The following is a 22,227-nucleotide window of genomic DNA, read 5'->3' on the forward strand; positions in this document are numbered from 1 at the left end:
GTTGTCCCCTTGCTGATTTCAAAGCGTTTTTCATTGTCTGCACAAATCTTTCAGCTAATCCGTTGGTGGACGGATGATATCGTGCTGACGTGATGTGGTGTATCCCATTTGCTTTCATAAAATTTTGAAACTCCTGAGAAACGAACTGCGGTCCGTTGTCGCTCACAAGTTGTTCTGGCAGACCAAAACGACTAAAGAGTCCTCGTAGTTTTTGGATAGTACTCTCTGCAGAAGTGGACTGCATTATAGAGACTTCTGGCCATTTAGAATGGGCATCTATTGCCACCAAGAACATGCTTCCTTCAAGGGGGCCAGCAAAGTCAACGTGAATACGTTGCCACGGGTTTTCAGGCCAGTCCCATGGGTGTAGGGGTGCCCACTGGGGTGCATTCCTCACACCCTGACATGACATACAAGCTTTTGCCTTCTCTTCAATAGCGCTGTCCAGTCCAGGCCACCAAAAATAGCTTCGTGCAATTTCCTTCATGCGCACTATTCCACAGTGACCGGAATGTAGCTGTTCTAACATCTGTGATCTCAGTGGTGGTGGAATAATGACACGTCTCCCCCACAACAAACAACCAGATTGGACCGATAACTCCGTCCGCTTGGACATGTAGGGAACAAGGTCGGATGAGACCGGAGAGGTTTGTCGAGATGTTCCATGCATCACCAGGTCCATAACGTGGGACAATACTGGGTCAACGCGAGTTGCCTTCTTTATCTGAGTAGCAGTGATGGGTGTATTCTCTACCTGTTCAAAGTAGAAGATTTCCTTGTGGGCACTATCTTGGTGTTTGACCGGCAAAGGCAACCTTGAGAGGCCATCTGCATTGCCGTGTAGAGTGGATTTCCGATATTTGATTTCATATGTGTGTGCTGAAAGTAACAATGCCCAACGTTGCATACGACTAGCAGCTAATGGGGGAATGCCTGTGTAAGGTCCAAAAATTGATGTCAGAGGTCGATGGTCTGTGAGAAGAGTAAATTTTCGCCCAAACAGGTACTGATGAAACTTCCGAATTCCAAAAACAATTCCTAATGCCTCACGTTCGATTTGGGCGTAGTTAGTTTCTGCTTTGCTTAGAGTGCGTGAAGCAAAAGCAATAGGTCTCTCTTCTCCTGAAGGCATAATATGTGACACGACTGCTCCCACTCCATAAGGGGAGGCATCGCAGGCCAATTGCAGTGGTAAGGATGGATCAAAGTGCGTTAGAACTTCAGAATTTAGCAATGCATCCTTAGCTTTGTTAAACGCAACATCACAGGCTTCAGTCCACTTCCAGGCCTTGTTCTGCCCAAGGAGCTCATGAAGTGGTTTTAGCAGTGTGGCTAACTGTGAGATGAACTTTCCATAATAGTTCAGGAGTCCTAGAAACGAGCGCAGCTGGCTTACATTTCGAGGTGGGGGAGCCTCCACAATAGCTTTAACTTTTGCAGGGGCCTTATGAAGACCTGCAGAATCAATGATATGTCCCAAATATTCAACAGAGGGCTTGAAGAATTCACACTTGTCTTTGCGAACTCGTAGGCCATACTCTTCCAGTCTTTGTAGGGTAGCCTCTAAATTCTTTAAGTGATCCTCTTCATTTCTTCCAGTGACCAGGATATCATCCAGATAGCACTGAACTCCTGACAAGCCACACAAGATCTGGTCCATAGCCCTCTGGAACAGGGCGGGAGCAGATGTTATTCCGAAGGGTAGACGACAGTATCGATAAAGCCCCTTATGAGTCACAATAGTCAACAGCTCTTGGGACTTTTCATCGACGTGCATCTGTAAATATGCTTGACTCAGATCAATCTTACTGAACTTTTGTCCCCCAGCCAGGCCTGCGAAGAGGTCATCGATGCGGGGAAGCGGGTATTGCTCTGCACACAACACTGGGTTGACAGTGACTTTAAAATCACCGCAAATCCGGAGAGAGCCATCTTTCTTCACTATTGGAACGATAGGAGTGGCCCATGAGCTATGGGTAACTGGTATTAGGACTCCATTGGTGACCAGGCGCTCCAGGTCTGCTTCAACTTTTGGCCTGATGGCATATGGCACAGTTCGGGCTTTCAGATATTTTGGTGGACTGCCAGGTTTAATGTTCAATGTCACAGTGATTCCCTTCATACTTCCCAAATCATCTCCAAAAACAGCAGCATGTTTCCTTAGTATAGGGGTTAGACTGGTTTCTTCTTTAGTCATCCGGTGCACTTCTGCCCAGTTCAGTTGAATCTTCCCAAGCCAAGACCTACCCATTAAGGCTGGGTAGTTACCTCTCACCACAAACAGTGGCAATTTAGCCACCTGTCCATTGAGCTCCACCTTAATATCAATAGTGCCCAGCATAGGCACAGCTTCTCCTGTATACGTCTTCAGAACAGTTTTTGTTGCCTTAAGCGGAAGATGCTGTAGCTTTTCTTTATACACAGTCTCGGAGATCAGTGAGACGGCTGCACCGGTGTCCAGTTCCATGCGTATACGTTTGCCATCCAATAACGGGGTTACCCAGTATTCCTGTGAGCCCATTGCCAAAGACAAAACATGCAGTGGCACTTCCTCTTGCGATGAGGTGTCACCTTGATCATCCTGTGTCTGCTCTAGGGTATGCAGGGTTCCTCTTTTTGTCGGCCAGACCACAGGCCTCTTTTTCTTTTGTTTACAGGCACACTCAATGTGTCCCTTTTTGCCACAGTGTCGACACACCAGGTCCTTACACCAGCATTCTGATGCCTGGTGACCCGGCTTACCACAGCGGTAACATTCTTGACTCTGCACAGTTTTGTGGGTCGGTTCTTGTGACACTTTTTGCACCCTAGGGGGTGCACCGATGTATTGTGCCTCCCTTGTAGCCAGTTCCATGGAGACAGCAATATCAACAGCCTTCTGTAAGGTAAGCTGAGCCTCTGTCAGTAGGCGCTTCCGTATAGCTTCACTGTACAGGCCACACACTAACCTGTCACGCAGGGCATCATGTAACATTTCTTTAAATTCACAGTGTTCTGCTAGCTTTTTTAAAATGGCTACAAATTGTACAACTGTTTCATCTTCCTTTTGGTCTCTTTTGTGGAACCTATATCTTTCAGCAATTACCAGTGGTTTTGGGGAGAAATGAGACCCCAGGATTTCCACAATGTCACTGTAAGATTTAGTCTCAGGCTTAACAGGGTGTAGTAAGCTGCGTAGCAGAGAGTAGGTTTTAGCCCCTACAACAGTTAAGAATATTGGCACCTTCTTCGCTTCTGTAATGTCATTTGCAATACCAAAAAGCTCAAAACGCTCAGTATACACATGCCACTGCTCTGTATTCTCATCAAAAGGCTCCAGGGGCCTGGTCAGAGTAGCCATGATTTTTAGTTTCACTTTCACAGTCAGTGCAACAAGCAGCTTTTTTGTTTGTTTGTTCTTTACCTTAACTTCTACTTCCTTCTGTTACTGGAGCAGCACCGGAGTCTCACCCTCGTCGCCAGTGTTATATCCTTGGGGCAGCCGGTGTAGGAAGCAATCACTTGAGGCCAGAGAGCAGGCAGCTAACCAAAACCTCCATTTTATTTACATATATACAGAGAGCCCCTCAGCCGGTTGAAACCGGTTGAGCTAACCCATAATAATCTAACTCAGTTGCCATAGCAACAAAACCATGACAACCAAATACACAACACAGCCATGCGTCAACCTTCCACTTGGCAGCCTCCTGACCCAGGACACATGAAGCCCAGCTCCAGTTTGAGGCTCCACCTTTGACGTCCTGTTAGCAAAATCCCAGAGCAGCCGATTGGCCTGTCGGCCCTACTTAAGCCAGCAACAGGAAGCTGTCCAAACACCTGGGATTCACCCTGCTCTGGACTATGTACCTGGTGCCTCCTGCTTCTGCTCCCCCAGCTTGGTTTCCAGACATCCTGACCTGGCTTGGCTCCTGACCTCTGACTTGTGGTTCTGATCTCTGGTTTGCCTCCTGCCTCTGACCCCTGATATCCTGACCCAGCTGACTCTTGATTGCTAACAGTGGATTCTGTCAACTAGGACTACAACCAGGACAGAGGGTCCTTCTACAGGATCTCAGTGCTATGCAGTGGAGTTTACCCTGTGAGGCCAGAGGGTGATCTTTAAAGGGCCAGGACTCTAGCAGGCCAGTCCCAGGTACCAAGACCAACTGTTTGGCATTTAGTGACTTTTAAAAATGTGGCTGTGCCACATACCTAGACGAAAGGTGCTGAGATAACATCACGGGTCTGATTCGGATCGCACTAGTCCTGGTTTCCTCCCGAGTGACTTCACTTTGGTTGACACCCATGTGAATGAGGGAGGCACCAGGCCCTACTTGTGACAATCCAGGGCACAATGCTCCTCCCAGACCCACATGAGAGATCTCCTCGCCAGTACACTTCTATCCCAGCAGCAGCTCCATTCCCAGAGAGATGGCAGAATGGAGACTCCCCAGCCTCCCCCCCCCCCCCCCAACACGGATTAGAGAGGAGAGTTTTGCCTTGGTACAAACCCTGGTGAAATATGACATAAGAACATAAGAATGGCCATAATGGGTCAGACCAAAGGTCCATCTAGCCCAGTATCCTTTCTACCGACAGTGGCCAATGCCAAGCGCCCCAGAGGGAGTGAACCTAACAGGTAATGATCAAGTGGTCTCTCTCCTGCCATCCATCTCCACCCTCTGACAAACAGAGGCTAGGGACACCAATCCTTACCCATCCTGGCTAATAGCCATTAACGGACTTAGCCTCCATGAATTTATCCAGTTCTCTTTTAAACGCGGTTATAGTCCTAGCTTTCACAACCTCCTCAGGCAAGGAGTTCCACAAGTTGACTGTGCACTTTGTGAAGAACTTCTTTTTATTTGTTTTAAACCTGCTGCCTATTAGTTTCATTTGGTGGCCCCTAGTTCTTGTATTGTGGGAACAAGTAAATAACTTTTCCTTATTTACTTTCTCCACATCACTCATGATTTTATATACCTGTATCATATCCCCCCTTAGCCTCCTTTTTTCAAAGCTGAAAAGTCCTAGCTTCTTTAATCTCTCCTCATATGGACCCGTTCCAAACCCCTAATCGTTTTAGTTGCTCTTCTCTGAACCTTTTCTAACCTATGACCTTTCTAGTCACACAAGGGCCAACCTGTGCGAGCATCGTGGGAGTTACTAATAGATTGGCAGCTGCCATTTTCCTTCATACACTCTCTCCCTCCCTCCCGCACCCTGTCCCCAGCAGAAACAAATGGTGGTCCAGGAAAAGGCCAACCACATGAGACGTACTCCAGCTGTCTGCTGGTCAGAGCGCTAGCACACGCTAAAGCTGCCCTGGAGCTGCTGCTCTGGTTTGTGCAGCTTCTGTTGTGAAGGGGGAAGAAAACAACCTGTGATATTTTTCCTTCATAAGTAACTGTTTACTAGGGACTGCTATTAGCCAAGATGAGCAGGGATGGTGTCCCTAACCTCTGTTTGCCAGAGGCTGGGAGTGGGCTGCAGGGGATGGATCATTTGATGATTACCTGTTCTGTTCATTCCCACTGGGACACCTGGCATTGGCCGCTGTCAGAAAACAGGATACTGGGCTAGATCAGGGGTTGGCAACTTTTCAGAAGTGGTGTGCTGAGTCTACATTTATTCACTCTAATTTAAGGTTTTGCGTGCCAGTAATACATGTTAACGTTTTTAGAAGGTCTCTTTCTATAAGTCTATATTATATAACTAAACTATTGTTGTATGTAAAGTAAATAAGGTTTTTAAAATGTTTAAGAAGCTTCATTTAAAATTAAATTAAAATGCAGAGCCCCCCGGACCGGTGGCCAGGACCCGGGCAATGTGAGTGCCACTGAAAATCAGTTCGCGTGCTGCCTTCGGCACACGTGCCATAGGTTGCCTACCCCTGGGCTAGATAGACCTTTGGTCTGACCCAGTATGGCCATTCTTAGGAGTATGAAAACTGACTTTGGAGCTAAAATCCCAAACTTGTCACCAAAGATTCTTCCTGCAGCTAAACTCTGAGGCAGGGTACGCCAGGGGAAAGAGAATTAGCCAAAATGCTGATTTTTTTTTTAAATGGAGTCAAGCAGTTTAGACCTAAAACACAGGGGATTATTTTATATTTTTTAAAGAAGTTTTTACAAGACCTAGTGAGTGCAGTTCACTTTTCCTGCATGAAACTCAAGGAATTGGGCTTTATGCAGGTGATGTGCAGGAGGGAAGGTCTTGGTAACCATGGGAACCATTTACCCAGGAATCTGGCAGATTCTCCATCACTTGAAGTTTTTACATTAAGATGAGATGTTTCTTTCTAAAAAAATATGCTCTAGCTCAATCACCAAGATATGGCATCTATGACTCGATGAATATGGGCTTGGGGCAGGAATCACTGGGTGAAATTCCCTGGCCTGTATTATCTTCTGGATTTAAAATGTATGAGATTCAAGGGGTGCAAGGCAACTCCCAGAGAAGGAGCAGTGTTGTAGTGCAACTCCCTGTGCCATTAGCATAGGGTGTTAGGGACCCTCGATCCTTTTAATTGTGGAATCCATAGTTCCTTCAGTGGCCCACCCCTGGCATTGCCCTCCACACTAGCTGAAGTGGTGTGCACTCAAACATTCCCTTGCAGGGCTGAGAAACCCAGCAGGGTAACATGGTGCTACTGCCTGCAAGCCAGGACATGAAACCAACAAGGATGGCTTCAGTGTCTGAGCTGCAATCAGCTTCCATGGTGAAAAAATGTACCAGTTTGCTATAATTTCTTTCAGAGCCACAGCCTCAGCTAGTGTAAATCAGCATTCCTCCACTGACTTAATTGGAGTGATGCTGGTTTACCATAGCTGAGGTTCTTCCCCAGTGGTTGCAAATGGGTGATTTTGGGTTTCCTGTGACACATCCGGCACAGGTCATTGCTAGAGGCAGAAGCCCAGTGCTAAGACCCAATATGGCAAATACTCCTCATCCATAGAACAAAAAAGCGAAAGGCCCCAATGCCACACTATACTCCCCTGCCCGTGTAGCAGGTTGGCATGGGCATCAACCTGGATGAGACAGGAATTACGCTTTTACTAGTCTATGCTCCTGCTGGAATTGCAATGGCTGGAGATCTGAGGAGCCATCAGTTGTGACAGGGAGGACACAATGCGCAGGGGCTATGGATCGGATACAACCACAGCCAAACAGACATGGATGAGACAGTTCCCTCGAGTCTCCAACCAATCCCATTGCGACACCATGGTTTGCCCTTCACTCCTACGCACCGAACAGAGGTGAAGTCTGACCCAGGAGCTCCAATCCCCAACCCATCATGAGCTCATCTCCCTCTCAGGTACACTCCTTGGGGGCAGCAGTACCATGCCACGATAGCCAAGCATGGCCCAGGGGGTGTCACGGTGGGGGGTGAGGATGGAATCTGCCTGCCAGGCACTGGGTGCTCCATAGCCTCTAGGGTAGAATTCAATTGACATCAGTGGGCCTGATTCTCCTGTGACACTGGCATAAATCAGGGCTAAATCCATGGGACCCAATAGTCACCCTGGGGCAGAACAGTGTAAATGAGATGCGAATCAGGCTGACTGACTTCAGTGGAGTTGTACTTGATTTACACCAGTCTGAGTGAGATCAGAATCAGGCCCAAGATATCTTTGTTTGACACATTTAATAATGGATTAAACAATTTCCTCAGGACATTTATGTCAGCAACTGCAAACCAGCGCACATGCTCCAAGCCATTCTCCTTATTCAGCCCAGACTCACAGGGCCTCATCCTGATTCTGCTCTCACTTGCCCTGGAGTAAATCAAGAGTGACGCCTCTGAAGTTAATGAAGTGACCCCAGCGCAAACAAGAGCAGGATCAGGCCTTCTTGTCCTCAGTTAAGGCTTTGCAACATGTCCAGGGGCGGCTCCAGGCACCAGCACAGCAAGCGCGTGCCTAGGGCGGCAAGCTGCAGGGGGCGACCTGCCGGTCGCCGTGAGGGCGACAGTCAGGCTGCCTTCAGTGGCATGCCTGCAGGAGGTCCGTCAGTCCCGTGGCAGCGGCGGGTACACTGAAGGCGCAGGACCGGCGGACCTCCTGCAGGCATGCCATCGAATCCGCTTTACCAGCGGATCTCCCACAGGCGTGCCGCCAAAAGCCACCTGACTGCTGTGCTTGGGGCGGCAAAATACATAGAGCCACCCCTGAATGTGGCAATGGGGCTCCGGTGTCTCATATAAAATATATTTCAAATGTAGTATCGTTCAAAGTTCTTAAGAACTACAGATGCAAATGGTCCTCAGCTAGGGCAGCAAGTTAGCCCTGCAACCAAAAGGTTAAGGCCCAAAGAGACGCTTCGTTATGGACATATATGGTATCCTGTGCTTACTTCCAGGTTCCAGCTGGATCTGCAAAGGCAGTGGCTCAGGTGACTGCTAGGAATTGTGTAGATCAGAACTCCGTGATCTAAAACTGCATGCTAGGAGAGGACACTAGTTTTCTGCTCTGGTGTTCTACAGAGACAATGCAAGATTTAGGGGAATGTGAAGAGCTGGAAGAGATTTTGGAGAGAAAAAGGCGCTCCTGTAATGAACAGCCCATCCGCAAAAGCAGAGCTGCACACGGGAAATACCTGCAGTAGCCCATATTCTACCATCAGTTACTCACTTTCTGCTCCCAGCAAAGTCATTCAAGGCAAAGTTTTCAAAGGTATCTAAGTGTCTTAGGAGCCCAAATCCCATTCAAAGTCAACGGGACAGGCCCCTAAGTCACTTAGGCACCTTTGAAAATTGGCCCCAATTTAAGCATGTGCTTAAACCCATCCCACTCAGCAAAGCACTTAGAGAGAGGATTTCCAGAGTGTCTACAGGATTTAGATGCAGAAGTCCAATGAGATGGATGCACCTAAATCCCTTTGGCACATTGGAAAACCTCCCCCGTAAATACATGCTGAAGTTTAAACCGGTGCTTCAGACAATGGGGCTCAAGCACATGTCTAAAGTTAAGCATGTGCTTTGGTGCTTTACTGCAGAAGGATGGTTTGAATCAAGGAGTTGAACGCACAGAACTGGGCCTATTTATTATGTCATCATTCGCATCAGCAACCAATGCTCCTTAAAATAAATTAGTTGAATTTGGCCCTCAGTCTGCTCTATCTGTTACTGCAGGTTTATACTGGGGTAACTCCAGTGATGATAATCGAGTTACTCCCAGCCTAATTCATATTGTGCACCAGTTTACACTGATGTAAACCAATTTACTTCATTGCAGTTATTCTTGATCAGAATCAGAACCTTCTCCTTGACACCAAAGTAACTGACAGCAGCGTGAATGTGAACGTGAGTTACATTCCCCTCTTGGCGCACGGCATTCTCTAGTGGCAGCTGTACATGTATATCTTTGCGTACCAAGTCTTGCACTCTGACGTTTCTTCACCCGCTAACTCCAAAATGATCTCGCCATCTGGGCAAGATGATATTTTTGTTGTCCGTACATAAAAGCAACACGTTAAAATGAAACCGCTGTTTCCTTTTCTGAAGGAACAGGCTTTCAAATACAGCAGCCACAAAGGTGTATTTACTATTAATGTCAGTGGGTTTTTTTTAAAAACACCATCGCTGTGAATACAGAGGACTCTAACTGCAAAATGTTCACAGTAACGGCCTCATCTGGAAGTTTAATCTTGTCAAGGCAGTTTATCTGTCCTGCCCTTCCTCTCACTGTCACTGCAACTTTGCACAGATCTTTGCTAAAGCAGCCCAGAGCCCCCATAATAACCTGTCCACACGAGCACAAGGGAACAATATAGTTTCAGTAACAGTCTTGCATGGAAATGGAAACAGCCAAGGCTGGATTGTGTGGTTGCTATTGAGCAGTCCCCCCGTCAGATGCTATGGAGCATTAATATATTCAGGCTGATGGCCTGTTGAAATGGCTAATTCTATTTAATTTTGGGCCCTGGCTCTGGCTGCGTCCTTTTCTTTCTTAGTTACTGTCAGATTCTAGATTGTAGCTTTTGACAAGACAGCGAAGGGAAAAAGGTCAGCAGTGAAATAACTGGGCAGCGCTGGCAGCGAGATGGTGGGTTGAAGCTGGTGCGCGGTGGCTGTGCTGTCGGCTCCGCTTCTCTGACTCTGATGAGGAGCTGACTGCTTGCATCCACACCTGAGAGTTGACGGGGCCAGTAGGATGCCACATCCAGCAAAACCTTTCAATCACATCTGTGTACCGAGAGCCTAATCAAAGCAATGATGCTGTCAAACAGCAGATCCCGCACCTCCAATTCCACACTGATCGCCTGTTTACAGGCTGCATGTCTTGGTCACTTTCAATCAGTGGGAACAGAAAGACCTAAGTATGTTTCCCCACATAAGGAACTATAAATTTGCAGGGTCAAAAAGCATTAAGCATCAGAGAGCTGTCATAACCCAGCTAGATCAATTTGTAAATGGATGTACCAGCCAGCTCCATCTCAGACATACCACCCCCAGACTGGAACTAGTCAGAATTCAGCTAACGCCACATAGAAGTCATTTCCTTAGCAATTTATTAAGCCACTGGCAACTCAAAAGTGAAGCTGAGATCATTGCTAAATAGTAAATACACATATAATGGTAATTATTATTCATAATGAACCGGCCAAAACCTGCTGCGGTCCCTATTCAAGCAAAAGTCCCATTCACTTAGTAACACAGAATCTGGCATTATAGAATAAAGATTAAAATTGTCACTAAGAATTATTAATAAGCCCCCAATTAACCACTACGCCCCCGACTTTGGTGAATTTCATGCAAAATGCATGGCTGGCTCCAGGATGTGCATATTTCAGAGCCAAAAGCAAACAAGCTTCACTGTTGGTTTAAGGAAACTTCCAAAAGATCTAGAGTTAGGAATTAATATGTACACAGCTGTCTCTGTGTGTGTGTGTGTGTGTGTGTGTGTGTATAAATGAGTTAGACTTTAACAAAGATGAAGTAATAAACTGTATAAATTACACTGCATTTAAACTAAATAACAACTGTATATTGTTGACCAGAGATACTGATGTAAGTAAGGATGTGCCACTTTATCAAGGTTTTTGGATCCTCCAAATATTTATTAATAGGCACAGAGCTCATACAGAACCACGAGCAGTGCCCCCCACTTCAGTGAAACGACTCTCCAGCACTGTGCAAATAACTGATTGTTTTGCTGACAATTTTAAAAAGTGTTTCGGGCTGACTCAAAAACAACATTTTTCAAAATGTTCGGAAAATCAAAAAGTTTAAAAAAAAATCATTTTGGCTCTAATTAAACGTTTTGCTCATCTCGAAAGTCACATATATATTTCAGTTCATCTTTTAATCTATTTCCATCAGCAAAAAGGGGAAAGTTTTAGAACTAATAAACCAGGAAGGAGAGCTGGGAGAAATTTTTCTTGAAATATGGCTTTAAAAAAGAGAGAGAGAGAACTCATTCAAGAAAAAATATCAAATTTGCAAAATCTTTCATTTTTCATGAAATTTTCAAAACTTTTATCAAAATGTATAAAAGCATGTTATTGAAATGGTTACTGAAATTTTTCATTTGACAAAAAACTGGTTATCAGATTTGTTTGCTTGCTGAAAACCTTTTCCATACATTTATATTGAAAATATTTGCAGAATAAATAAAACAAAAAATGGGTCCATTTCAAACCCTTATGAATTGAAAACAGTTTTGAAATTTTGTGATTTTTCACCAAGTTGTTTCCCTGTTCTTTAACCAGCTCTACTAGGACTTTTTTTTTTAATCAGTAAGCTTCCATTTTTAATAATTCATGGATAATGTCTTGTGGCAAATATCTTCTCCGCCTTTTCTCCTTTGGGAATATTCAGAAGACAGTAGAAATGCCAGAGAATGTTTTAAAATGAAATACATAATGCAGTATCCTCCAGCAATCCACATGTGGGAATGAAGACTGAACAAAAATTTTTCTTCTCTGCAATATTTACTAGATTTTCCTCAAATTACATCTTTGGTCTAGCTTTCATGCACCATTGCTATTTTGAATGTGCTCATTTTTGTAATGTATAAGCAAATGAATGGAAGACAGTAGCATAAGCTCTAAATAACCATGCTGTAAATTATACCTTACAGCAAGCTTATGGTGTCATTATTACTCTGCTGCAATAGTCTTCTAAACAGACAAAAACACAGCAAATGAATTGCTAACACAAACCAGAAGGGTTACATGTTCAATATACTAAACACGAAAGGCATGTCATTAGCACCAGCTCCCCTGGGGATACTTTGCATTTACCAAATACACTAGCAGTTCTTTCATTATGAATATGGAAAATGCTAACACTTTACAAACCACCAGGTATCTTGGTCTATGCAGTTCATTATTTCTGTTTCAGTAAAGCTCCGATCACCTTTCCTTAAACCTGAAACATCCATGTGCGTTTTATAAAATCATTGCTTTGACTGCTTGCAGTTTCGAATAAAGCCAAACACGCTAATATTTCCTGAAAATTGTGACACAGGTTGCAATCTATTGGTACAGTACATGGGTATTTTGTTCAGAAAATAAGCAGCAGTTGGTATTCTTCAGATAAAAGGCAAGATATGAGGTGTTTTCATTATTATTTTCATTATTATCAGAGCTGGTCACCATTTTTTGAATTTTGAAATTATGACAATATTTCAATATGCTGGGAAAAGATCAGGAAAAATGTAAACAAAATTGCCATTAAATCTCCCTATGTTAATTGACCAGTTATACTGCTGGTCAAAAAATTTTGAATTTGAAAAAATAAATGAATTAAGAAAATTTTGGAAAATGGTTCACAATCCTTTGACCTTCGTAACCAGCTTAATACATTCTGGAGTTCTTAGCCAGATGTAACACCTACTGATTTCAAGGGAGATTTTTCCTGAGTAACGACTATAGGATTTAAGCCACACGATACTATAATTTCATGCAAAGTACTTTCCAAAATCTTTTTATGATTGTAACACTTGAGCATGCCCTCTTTCTGCAAACCCTTCCTCGTGTAAATATCAGCCCCTGACGCATACAAAATCATATCAGCTTGTGCTTTACTCATGCTTCATTTTCAAGCTAAGCAAGGCTGGGCCTATGTCAGTCTGTGGATGGGAGGCAACCAGAACTGGGCTAGCAGGAACAAGCAGCCTGAAAACAACTCAGCTAGCACAGTGATGGGTGTGGCTTCTAAGCCTAGACAGAGCTATCTTTACTCATTTGAGTAGTCCAATGTAAGTCACTAGGATTGATCACGTGAGTACAGATTGCTTATGTATATGAGGGCTATAAGAGCAGATCCTAATATTGTAATAAATGGCTGAAATTTTCAAAGTTGGCTCAGGGATATAGGAATCTAGGTCCCAAAATGACGTAACCACCCGGAAGCCTAAATCCCTTTGCCTTTCTCTTAGAATTCAGTTCCTAAGGACCAGATCCTCAAAACTATATAGGTGCCTAAAGATACAAACAGGCATCTAGTGGGGTTTTCAAAAGCACCTATGCAGGTGGGATGCCAATGGGAGTAAAGAGCCTAAAACCCTTTGAGGATCTGTGCCTAGGTGCCTCTCTGTAGACACCTTTGAAAATCTGGCCATGAGTCATTTTGGAAAATGGGACTTAGCCTCCTAAGTCACTTGGATGCTTTTGAAAACACAACCCCAATTCCTGCTACTTTCAGTTCCCTTTGGTGCCTTTGAAAAGCTGAGCCTCTCTCTACGTCGGTAGCTTCCTTCTTGAGCTGAGCACAGACTCACTGGGCCTTATCTAAAGCCCAGTGGGAGACTTTCCATTGACTTCCATGGGTTTTGGATCTGCTTTTTGTAGGGAGCTATCAGACATTTTTTGTAATTCCACTCTCCTTTGCTCTATCATTTGATTTCAATATAAGCTCACCTCCTGCACAGACACTGGATGGTTCAGCTGCCAGGATCTCAATACAGGATTTCTTCAGAATCTAAGAGATGAAGATAATGGGATTTTTGATCATCAGTGTTCTTTTGCCACTTAACAAATGTGGGAAAGGGCGCGTTTCTCTCGCTTTCGTAGTATCCCACTCACCGAATCAATAGTGCCTCTTAGGGCATAAAAGCCGCCCGTTACCGGGAAAACGTGATCAATGCTGTCAGCAATTGTAGACAGCTGCAAAGAAAGACCACCATAAATGCACAAGGCAAACAAAATTGCAGCGTCTAAAACTGAGCCTATTTGCTGACAGGCAGAGCTCTGACAGGTATGGATTTATTTACTGGTAATTAAGTAAATGACCTCATCTGATGCTGTTAATGGGTGGGGAGAACAAAAAAAAAAGTCCCAAAATTACCTGAGTTTCATTAAAGTCTTTCACTCCAACACAATAAACGATAGCGCCGAGGCTTCTGGCTCTGTCGGCCTACATGAAAGACATCATTACATGCAAAGTCAGGTACACTGGAACCAAGAGCAGATGCTCACAAGTTTGACACGAACCACTTAGTGTACGTCTACACTGCAATTAAAAACCCGCTGCTGGCCCGTTCCAGCTGACTTGGGCTCGGGCGAAGGGCTGTTTAATTGCAGTGGAGACGTTCAGGCTCAGGCTGGAGCCCAGTTTCTAGGACCCTGCAAGGTGGGAGGGTCCCACTGCTGAAGATGCAGCCTGAGCCCAAATGTCTATGCCACAGTTAAATAGCCCCGGGAACACAAGGCCAGGCCAGCTGGTATGGGCCAGCCATGGGTGTCTAATTGCACTGTAGACATACCCTTAGCTACTTGGGTAAACTCGATGAGGACTTACTTCTTTTTCTGCATAATAAAACTGAACCTCTTGCAATTCCCCATCTGTCAGAGCAATAATCACACTAGCTGTCCGGAGTCCTGCAGGGGCGAGAGTGAAAATGGCTGGGGTTAGGTATGAATGATACAGAAGCTTTGGCAATGGATAAATAAGCTTAGGCAATGCATCCTTCTTTGCTGACAAATGAATACAGAGCTCTAAGGCTCAGCTGATCTAAAATGACCACAATGGAGTTATGACAATCTATACCAGCTGAAGATCTGACCCAGAACAGCATGTTATGAGCCAAATCCTACTCGTCTTCATCACACAAGCAGCACCAGGGAATCAGTGCGAGTCAGGAGAGTACTGCTCCAGCAGCATCCATGCACAGACCTCCCTGGAGCCTGCTGCCTCATGTCAGTCCTCTTTCCTGCTTGGATCCCACTGAGGATCCTGCAGTGAACCTTGTGGTGGGGTGAGGCCAGAGGGAGAAGGGAGGGGGGAATCGCCCCTTGACAAGCATTTCTAAGTGTGGCCATTGCAGAGAAAGGCAGCAGGGGTCTGTGGGTTCAGGGGGTTCATTCATTGAAGGGGATGCCAATTCCTGCGCCATGACAGAGTAAGCTGGGGTGATCTCCCTAACGCATCCTGCCATCCCAACGCCTCCTCCTGCAGGTCAGAGGGGAGCAATTCTCCCCAACAAGGTGAGTATAGTGAGCAGGATTTGTGTGAGAACTCCTGAATTCCTTGTGCAAGAATGTTCCCTGAAGTCAGTGGGGATTCCAGGTGTGCAAAGACTGCAGGAACAGGCCACAGGGAAAAAATTCACCCATGCATGGAAATCCAGCACATGGCTGATGCACCGCTTACATCCCACCTAAATCTTCAAAATAGGCCTTAAGGGTTGTGCCGGCTTTATTCCAGGCAAGTTTTAGCCACAGCGAGTAGCCCAGTATACAGCAGAGCAATATACAGCCAAATATAGCGCTCTAGCAAAATTACTCCCAACTAGTACGTAAATTGTGGCTCAGTCAATTATACACATCTGATGTCACTTCTTAAGTCCAGCAGTTAAAATACAAGCATTTGCTTTCTGGGCAGTGGGGGAGACCAGGGATGTTGTTTTTCAAAATAATTTCTTTCCATTTCAAATGTCTTTCCAGTATTACTGGAAATTAAAGAGCCTGATGAGTTTTGACAGGTTTCTTATGCCGTGCAGTCCTTGCCATGTCATGTCATAGGCACAAACATGAAGCCTTAAAGGTGACCTGCAGCTGGGAAAAATGGGTCTTGACCTCTCTTGCTTTTTTTTTTTTTAATAGTTGAAGAAGGTTGGAAAGATCGTTGCTGTTATTTTATGTTTTACATTTTTTTTTCCTTCATGGTATTTTACTTTAGCTATCGTGTCGACACTTTTTTTTTCCTGGAAAACTAGTAGGTTCATTGACTGAATGAGAGGAGAGGCCATTTTTATGCAGGCTCTTCAGATCTCTGTTTTTCTAAACACCTGCTTAACTCAAATACCAGAGAAACACTTGGGAGAAGGGCACTTTTGTTAAAACCCACCACTGATTCAATTAGGAGCCTAGCGAGCCCCTAACCTATATCTCTGCATCCTCCCAGGAGACCTCCAGCAACATAGGGAAGAAAAGTCTTGACATCCCTGATATAGCCAAGGTAAAATGCAAGCAGGAAAAATACATTCTTTAAATGTTAGGCCACCTTTATGCACAGAATCAAAAAAGGACAAAAACATACTCCCCCACCCCCATGTTAGGTTACTTTTAAGTTCAGAAGGACGGAGAGCCTGATCCCAAGCCCAGTGAAATCAATGGGACATCTCTGACTGAATGCAATGGGTGTCAGATCGCACTCACAGCAATGCTGAAGGTCAAATGAGAGTTTGGGATACATCAGGCAGATAGGATGGGGTGCTTCAAAATGGAATGATACATGTAAAGCCCAATACTTCTAGACTGCGTCCAATCAGCTGAACAATTACTAGGCTCACTGCTCAGGTGCAATCCTGTGTCATGCAGGAAGTCAAGACTAGAAGATCACAGTGGTGCCTTCCGGCCTTAGAATCTATGAATTTGAAAGCAGGACTTTAATCAAACTGGAATGGAAAGACAGTGTAATACTAGCTCCTCCCCCGACATTTCTTTCTCCCACGGGTTAATTACAGGTCATGCTGACAACCCCATCCTCCCCAGCTTCTCAATGAAAATAAATGATGGCAGTGAGAAGTGTCCCTACCTCCATAGTTTTCATGGTAAATCTGTTCGTTTGCCTGCAACAAAGAGTAAAAAGTTATTATCTCTTTTTAGGTCCAACAGGGGCAAGAGAAGCAGAAGTTAAGAAGTATAAATCAAAGCAAAAAGGTTCCATAGTGTGTACCCTTTTAAATCCTTCATGCATGAATGTGTCTCCTCCAGGCATTTCAGACTGAAGAATCTCAAGCCCCCGTCTTATGGCTTCCCTTGAAAAGAGAAGAATTAAAAAAAAAATCTCATTTTTCTGCTTTGAAACATTCCTGAAACCCAGCAAGAGATGCAGCCCCCGAGAGCACTTGATCAGAATAGAACAATGCACCACCACAGACACATGAGCCAAAGGGTCAGTAACCAACAGCATCACTACAACCCAACATGCTGAAAGCTGCCCTGCACCCAATGGCGTATAGAAATGGAGCCAAGATATAATGTCCTGGCAAATGCATTTGAATGATCCTGTTCCGTGGTTGCAGTGGGGGGATATTGTAATTAGGGATCAGACCACATTAAAAAGAAAAAACAGATATAAATTCTGGCAAACTTCACTCAGGGTTGAAATCTTCATTCCAATGGCCCCAAACACTACAAAGTGCAAACCAAAACTCATGATTCGGACAGCCCTCAGGGCTGGTTAAATCTTGAGTTATGGTCTGACCCAAAATAACTATAAGAGGCCAAAGTGTATGAAAATAGCGTCCGAATGTTGTGGGCTTCCTAATCTGGCCCAATGAAAAGTGATCAACCCTCTTTCCCCCAATAAACATCTGTGGGCACAAACTGTTCCTTATCCTGGGACAGATTCTGATACTGTCACTCATCTTGAATAGCACCTTATTCCATGAAGGGTTCACTCAAAGTCCACTCATGGAAGGTGCCACTCAACATGAGGGTATCAGAATCATAGCTGTCTGTGTATCAGAATCATAGCTGCCTAGCGCAATGGGGCTCTGAGCCTGTCTTGAGGCCACTCATAAAAGCAGTAGGTCCCCAAAGGAAGGACCTAGGAAGCCCAAAAGTCAGATGCTGCAGAGAAACATTCATAAACACCTGGGACATTCTCCCCAGCCTTCGTTTGGTGATCCAGCCATTTGGGCAGCACAGTAATAAACAGCGAGGCAGTGTGAGTTTTTGTGGGACAGAGGTGAAATCTGAGGCTCTGAGGAGGGATGTCCCTGGGGCAAGGAGTGCATTCTGCCCTTTCAAGGTGTAAAGTGAGCTGAAATGGCACTCCCGGAATGGCATACGGCAGGGGGGTTAGATCAGGGAACATTTTAATGCCAGTTTCCAACATCGCCACACGGTTAGCATCAACCTTTCACCTTGCAAAGGGCAAATTCACCTCAGCAAGGTAAACACAAGCTAGCTCTGGCCCCTAGACACCCACTTGGGGCCTGATCCGAAGCCCAGTGAAGTCAATGGAAACCCTGCAGTAGGCTTCAGGGCCAGGACCCAGAACATGCAGAAGGATCTGGGAGGCTGTCTCTGGATGTCGGTTAGACACTATTCCAATCCCCCTCTCCTCCCTTTAAGAAGTGCTTCAGACTAACGTAGGCACACAGCACTACCAGCACCAGACACATAAGGAGAGATGGCCAGTGTGATAGATATAGCAGAGGGGAGAGGGAAACAGACTGTGTGAGGACAAAGTTCAGCCCTAAGTCAATCAATGGAGAGTGAATTTGGTTGCAAAGGGGGGCAGAAAAAGGGGGTTTGCTGCAGCCTCAGATTCTCCCCTTTCTCTCACTGGAGCACAGTATGCAATTGTCTTCTGGCTGGCTTTGCAGTGGCATGGCGTTCGAAGCAGATGGTGTGAGTAGGAAGCACTTCTTGCAAAACAATACCCAGGACCATGCAGGATTGATTGCTGAAATGCTTTGGACCGCTCCTGGAGAACACTGCAGCACTTTATCACACAGTGTCTTCTGCATGCAGCGCCAGGGCCCGCTCTCTCTTACCCCAGAACTGCCCTTCTGAAATCAGTGGGGTGGCGCTGGTGTACCTAGAGCGGGCAACTGGCTCCAGGATTGCAAGCACCAGGCTTGCCTTAGAAATGCAGCTTGATAGAGCACCAGCACACTGAGCTACCTGCTTGCCACAAGGCTGCAAATGAGATACCAAAGGGCTGCATATGGCCTTCGATCCTGCTCCCAATGGAAGCACCGCAATTGATTCCAATAGGCGCAGGAGCGGATCCACACTAAAGACTAACGTTAGCCAGTCCTGAGCTCTTGCAGTTGTTAAGGAGTCCCTAGTTCTATTGGGCTGAAGGAGGTGAAGTATTTACCTGTCTTCTGTTAGCTTCATGATCGTAGTGCCTCGCGAGGAAAAGACAATGAAGGACATGCGCAGCATTGGACTGAAACAGACAGAACAAATCCACATCATACACAAGATTGTCTCAGCATATTCGGCAGCCTCTAAGAAAGCAGCAAGTGAAACACTATGTATATTCACAAAAAGAACAGGAGTACTTGTGGCACCTTAGAGACTAACACATTTATTTGAGCATAAGCTTTTGTGGGCTACAGCCCACTTCATCAGATGCATAGACTGGAACACACAAACAGAAGATATTTTATACATACAGAGAACATGAAAAAGTGGAAGTAGCCATACCAACTGTAAGAGGCCAATCAATTGAGATGAGCTATCATCAGCTGGAGAAAAAAAGCTTTTGAAGTGATAATTGAGATGACCCATAGAAGGTGTGAGGATACTTAACGTGGGGGAAACAGATTAAATTAGTGTAATGGCCCAACCATTCCCAGTCTCTGTTCAAATCTAAGTTAATTGTATCTAATTTGCATATTGCATATTCAAGTTCAGCAGTCTCTCTTTGGAGTCTGTTTTTTAATTTTTTTTTGCTGTAAAATTTGCGTAGAGACTGTCCGGTTTGGCCAATGTACATGGCAGAGTGGCATTGCTGGCACATGATGGCACATGATGGTGTGGCCATGCCATCAGGGGCTCATTCACCTGCATATCTACCATGATATATGCCATCATGTGCCAGTAATGCCCCTCTGCATGTACATTGGCCAAACCGGACAGTCTATGTAAAAGAATAAATGGACACAAATCTGATATCAGGAATCATAATATTCAAAAACCAGTGGGAGAACACTTCAGCCTCTCTAACCACTCAGTGATAGACTTGAAGGTGGCAATTTTACAACAAAAAAACTTCAAAAACAGACTCCAAAGAGAGACTGCTGAACTTGAATTAATATGCAAATTAGATACAATTAACTTAGATTTGAACAGAGACTGGGAATGGTTGGGCCATTACACTAATTTAATCTGTTTCCCCCACGTTAAGTATCCTCACACCTTCTATGGGTCATCTCAATTATCACTTCAAATGTTTTTTTTCTCCTGCTGATGATAGCTCATACAATTGATTGGCCCCTTACAGTTGGTATGGCTACTTCCACCTTTTCATGTTCTCTGGATGTATAAATATCTTCTGTTTGTGTGTTCCAGTCTATGCATCAGATGAAGTGGGCTGTAGCCCACGAAAGCTTATGCGCAAATAAATGTGTTAGTCTCGAAGGTGCCACAAGTACTCCTGTTCTTTTTGCGGATACAGACTAACATGGCTGCTACTCTGAAACCTGTCACTATGTATATTGTAACTGAAGTTTCCTCTTGTGAAAACTTTACCTTATAAACTTCTCAGCCAGGCTCTCGACAAAAGAGTAGATCTCTGTCCAGTGGTTTCTGACGCTTCCAGACCTAAATGCAAATTATAACCAGTTAGGTTAATTTCCCCCTGCAGTGGAATTGACTGCAACCTACTGAATATTTAGGATGGGATTTTCTGAGGCAGTTAGAATCAAATCAATGGGAGTTTGGCAACTAACTCGCAGAAGCTCCTTTGAAATACCACCCTTATACAACAATTCCATTCTAAATGTTAACAATGGGCCCAGTCATGTTCCCATTGAAATCAACGGCAAACTCCCACTCACTTAAAGGGAAGCAGGATTGGGTTGTAATTATTTTACTGTACATAGCGTATTTTAAGCCACATGAAGAGAGTGTTCTGCCAGTTGTTTTTATTCATTTTTACAGTGTAAAAATTCCTGTCTTTTTTTTTAAACTGCAATTTATTTTTATTTTATTTTGCTAAGACTTGTGATGAAATGAAGGATTTGCTTTCCCAGGGTGCAATTCTGCTCTCAGAGCTGCACTGAAGAATCTCAGCTCCGATTTTCTCCTCTCCCAGCATGTATGGGAGAAAATATCCATGGATTCCTGCTCATTTAGGTAGAGTGGACTTTCAAAGTAATCTGGAGAGAAGGCTAATATTGTGGCTAATGTACAGGGCTAAACCTCAGGAGATCTGAGTTCAATTCCTGGATCTACCCCAGATTTCTTATATGACCTTGAGCAAGTCACTTAAAAGTCTTTGTGCTTCAGCTTCCCATCTGTAAAATGGGGATAATATCACCTCCAGTGTCTCACCCATTTAGACTGTAAACTCTTTGGGGCAGAAACTGTCTCTTACTAAATGTATGTACAGCACCTAGTGCAGTGGGACTTCTAGGTGTTACTGTAAAGTAAATAAGAAGTACATTTCCACTGTATGGGTTAGAGAGGAGTATTTTGTCCCTATGTTGTAGCAATGAACATTTTCAGACCATTATAAAGTCTCTGAAGGGTGAGATATCGGAGTGTTTAGGATCCCTGCCTTGGACTCTACTGTCTATCACACTTGGATTCACTCTCTTTACCGGGCAAATTCGTGTGTTCCATGTCCCAGGCACTGAATCACAAGCAGAGGAGATGCAAACCATAGGCAGAAAGTTACATAAACAAACAACATCTGCTGAAAGATCACAGAGCGGGAGCTTATTAGACGATGTGAATTCTTCTGCTATGCAATGGGGAAATACAAGGAGGTAACCAAACTAAAGAATAACCACCACCAAGCAAGACATGATAAACTGCTCTCTACCTTAAGTGCCAGTCTTATTGACCTTAGCCATTATGCTCTGCCAGAACATGGAAAAAGCAGGCATTGACAGAGGAAGCATGGTCCAGTGGTTAGGGTACATGCCTAGGATTTAGGGTTCAATTCCCGACTCCACCACAGGCTTTCTGCGTGATCTTGAGCAAGTCTTTAGTCTCTCTGTGCCTCAGTACCCCCTCTGTAAAATAGGGCTAATAGACTGGTCCTATCTCACAGGGGTGATGTGAAGACAAATCCATTGTCAAGGTAATGGGGCCATATAACTATCTAAG

General features: G+C 44.6%; 1 protein-coding gene across 1 annotated transcript in view; it reads right to left on the reverse strand.

The window, feature by feature from the left end:
- The window catches only part of ANTXRL (ANTXR like), an 86,167-nt gene that overhangs the window by 42,103 nt on the left and 21,837 nt on the right, over positions 1-22,227 (reverse strand). The window contains exons 3-10 of the mRNA XM_045022539.1: positions 20,644-20,715; positions 19,265-19,336; positions 17,105-17,186; positions 16,964-16,997; positions 14,726-14,805; positions 14,273-14,341; positions 14,011-14,091; positions 13,846-13,906 (exon numbers count right to left, since the gene is read on the reverse strand). Coding sequence (XP_044878474.1) covers positions 13,846-13,906; positions 14,011-14,091; positions 14,273-14,341; positions 14,726-14,805; positions 16,964-16,997; positions 17,105-17,186; positions 19,265-19,336; positions 20,644-20,715 — 551 coding nt within the window. The remainder of the gene's footprint in view (positions 1-13,845; positions 13,907-14,010; positions 14,092-14,272; positions 14,342-14,725; positions 14,806-16,963; positions 16,998-17,104; positions 17,187-19,264; positions 19,337-20,643; positions 20,716-22,227) is intronic.

The sequence above is a fragment of the Mauremys mutica genome, chromosome 7 (assembly GCF_020497125.1).
Source record: "Mauremys mutica isolate MM-2020 ecotype Southern chromosome 7, ASM2049712v1, whole genome shotgun sequence".
Classification (NCBI taxonomy): Eukaryota; Metazoa; Chordata; order Testudines; family Geoemydidae; genus Mauremys; species Mauremys mutica.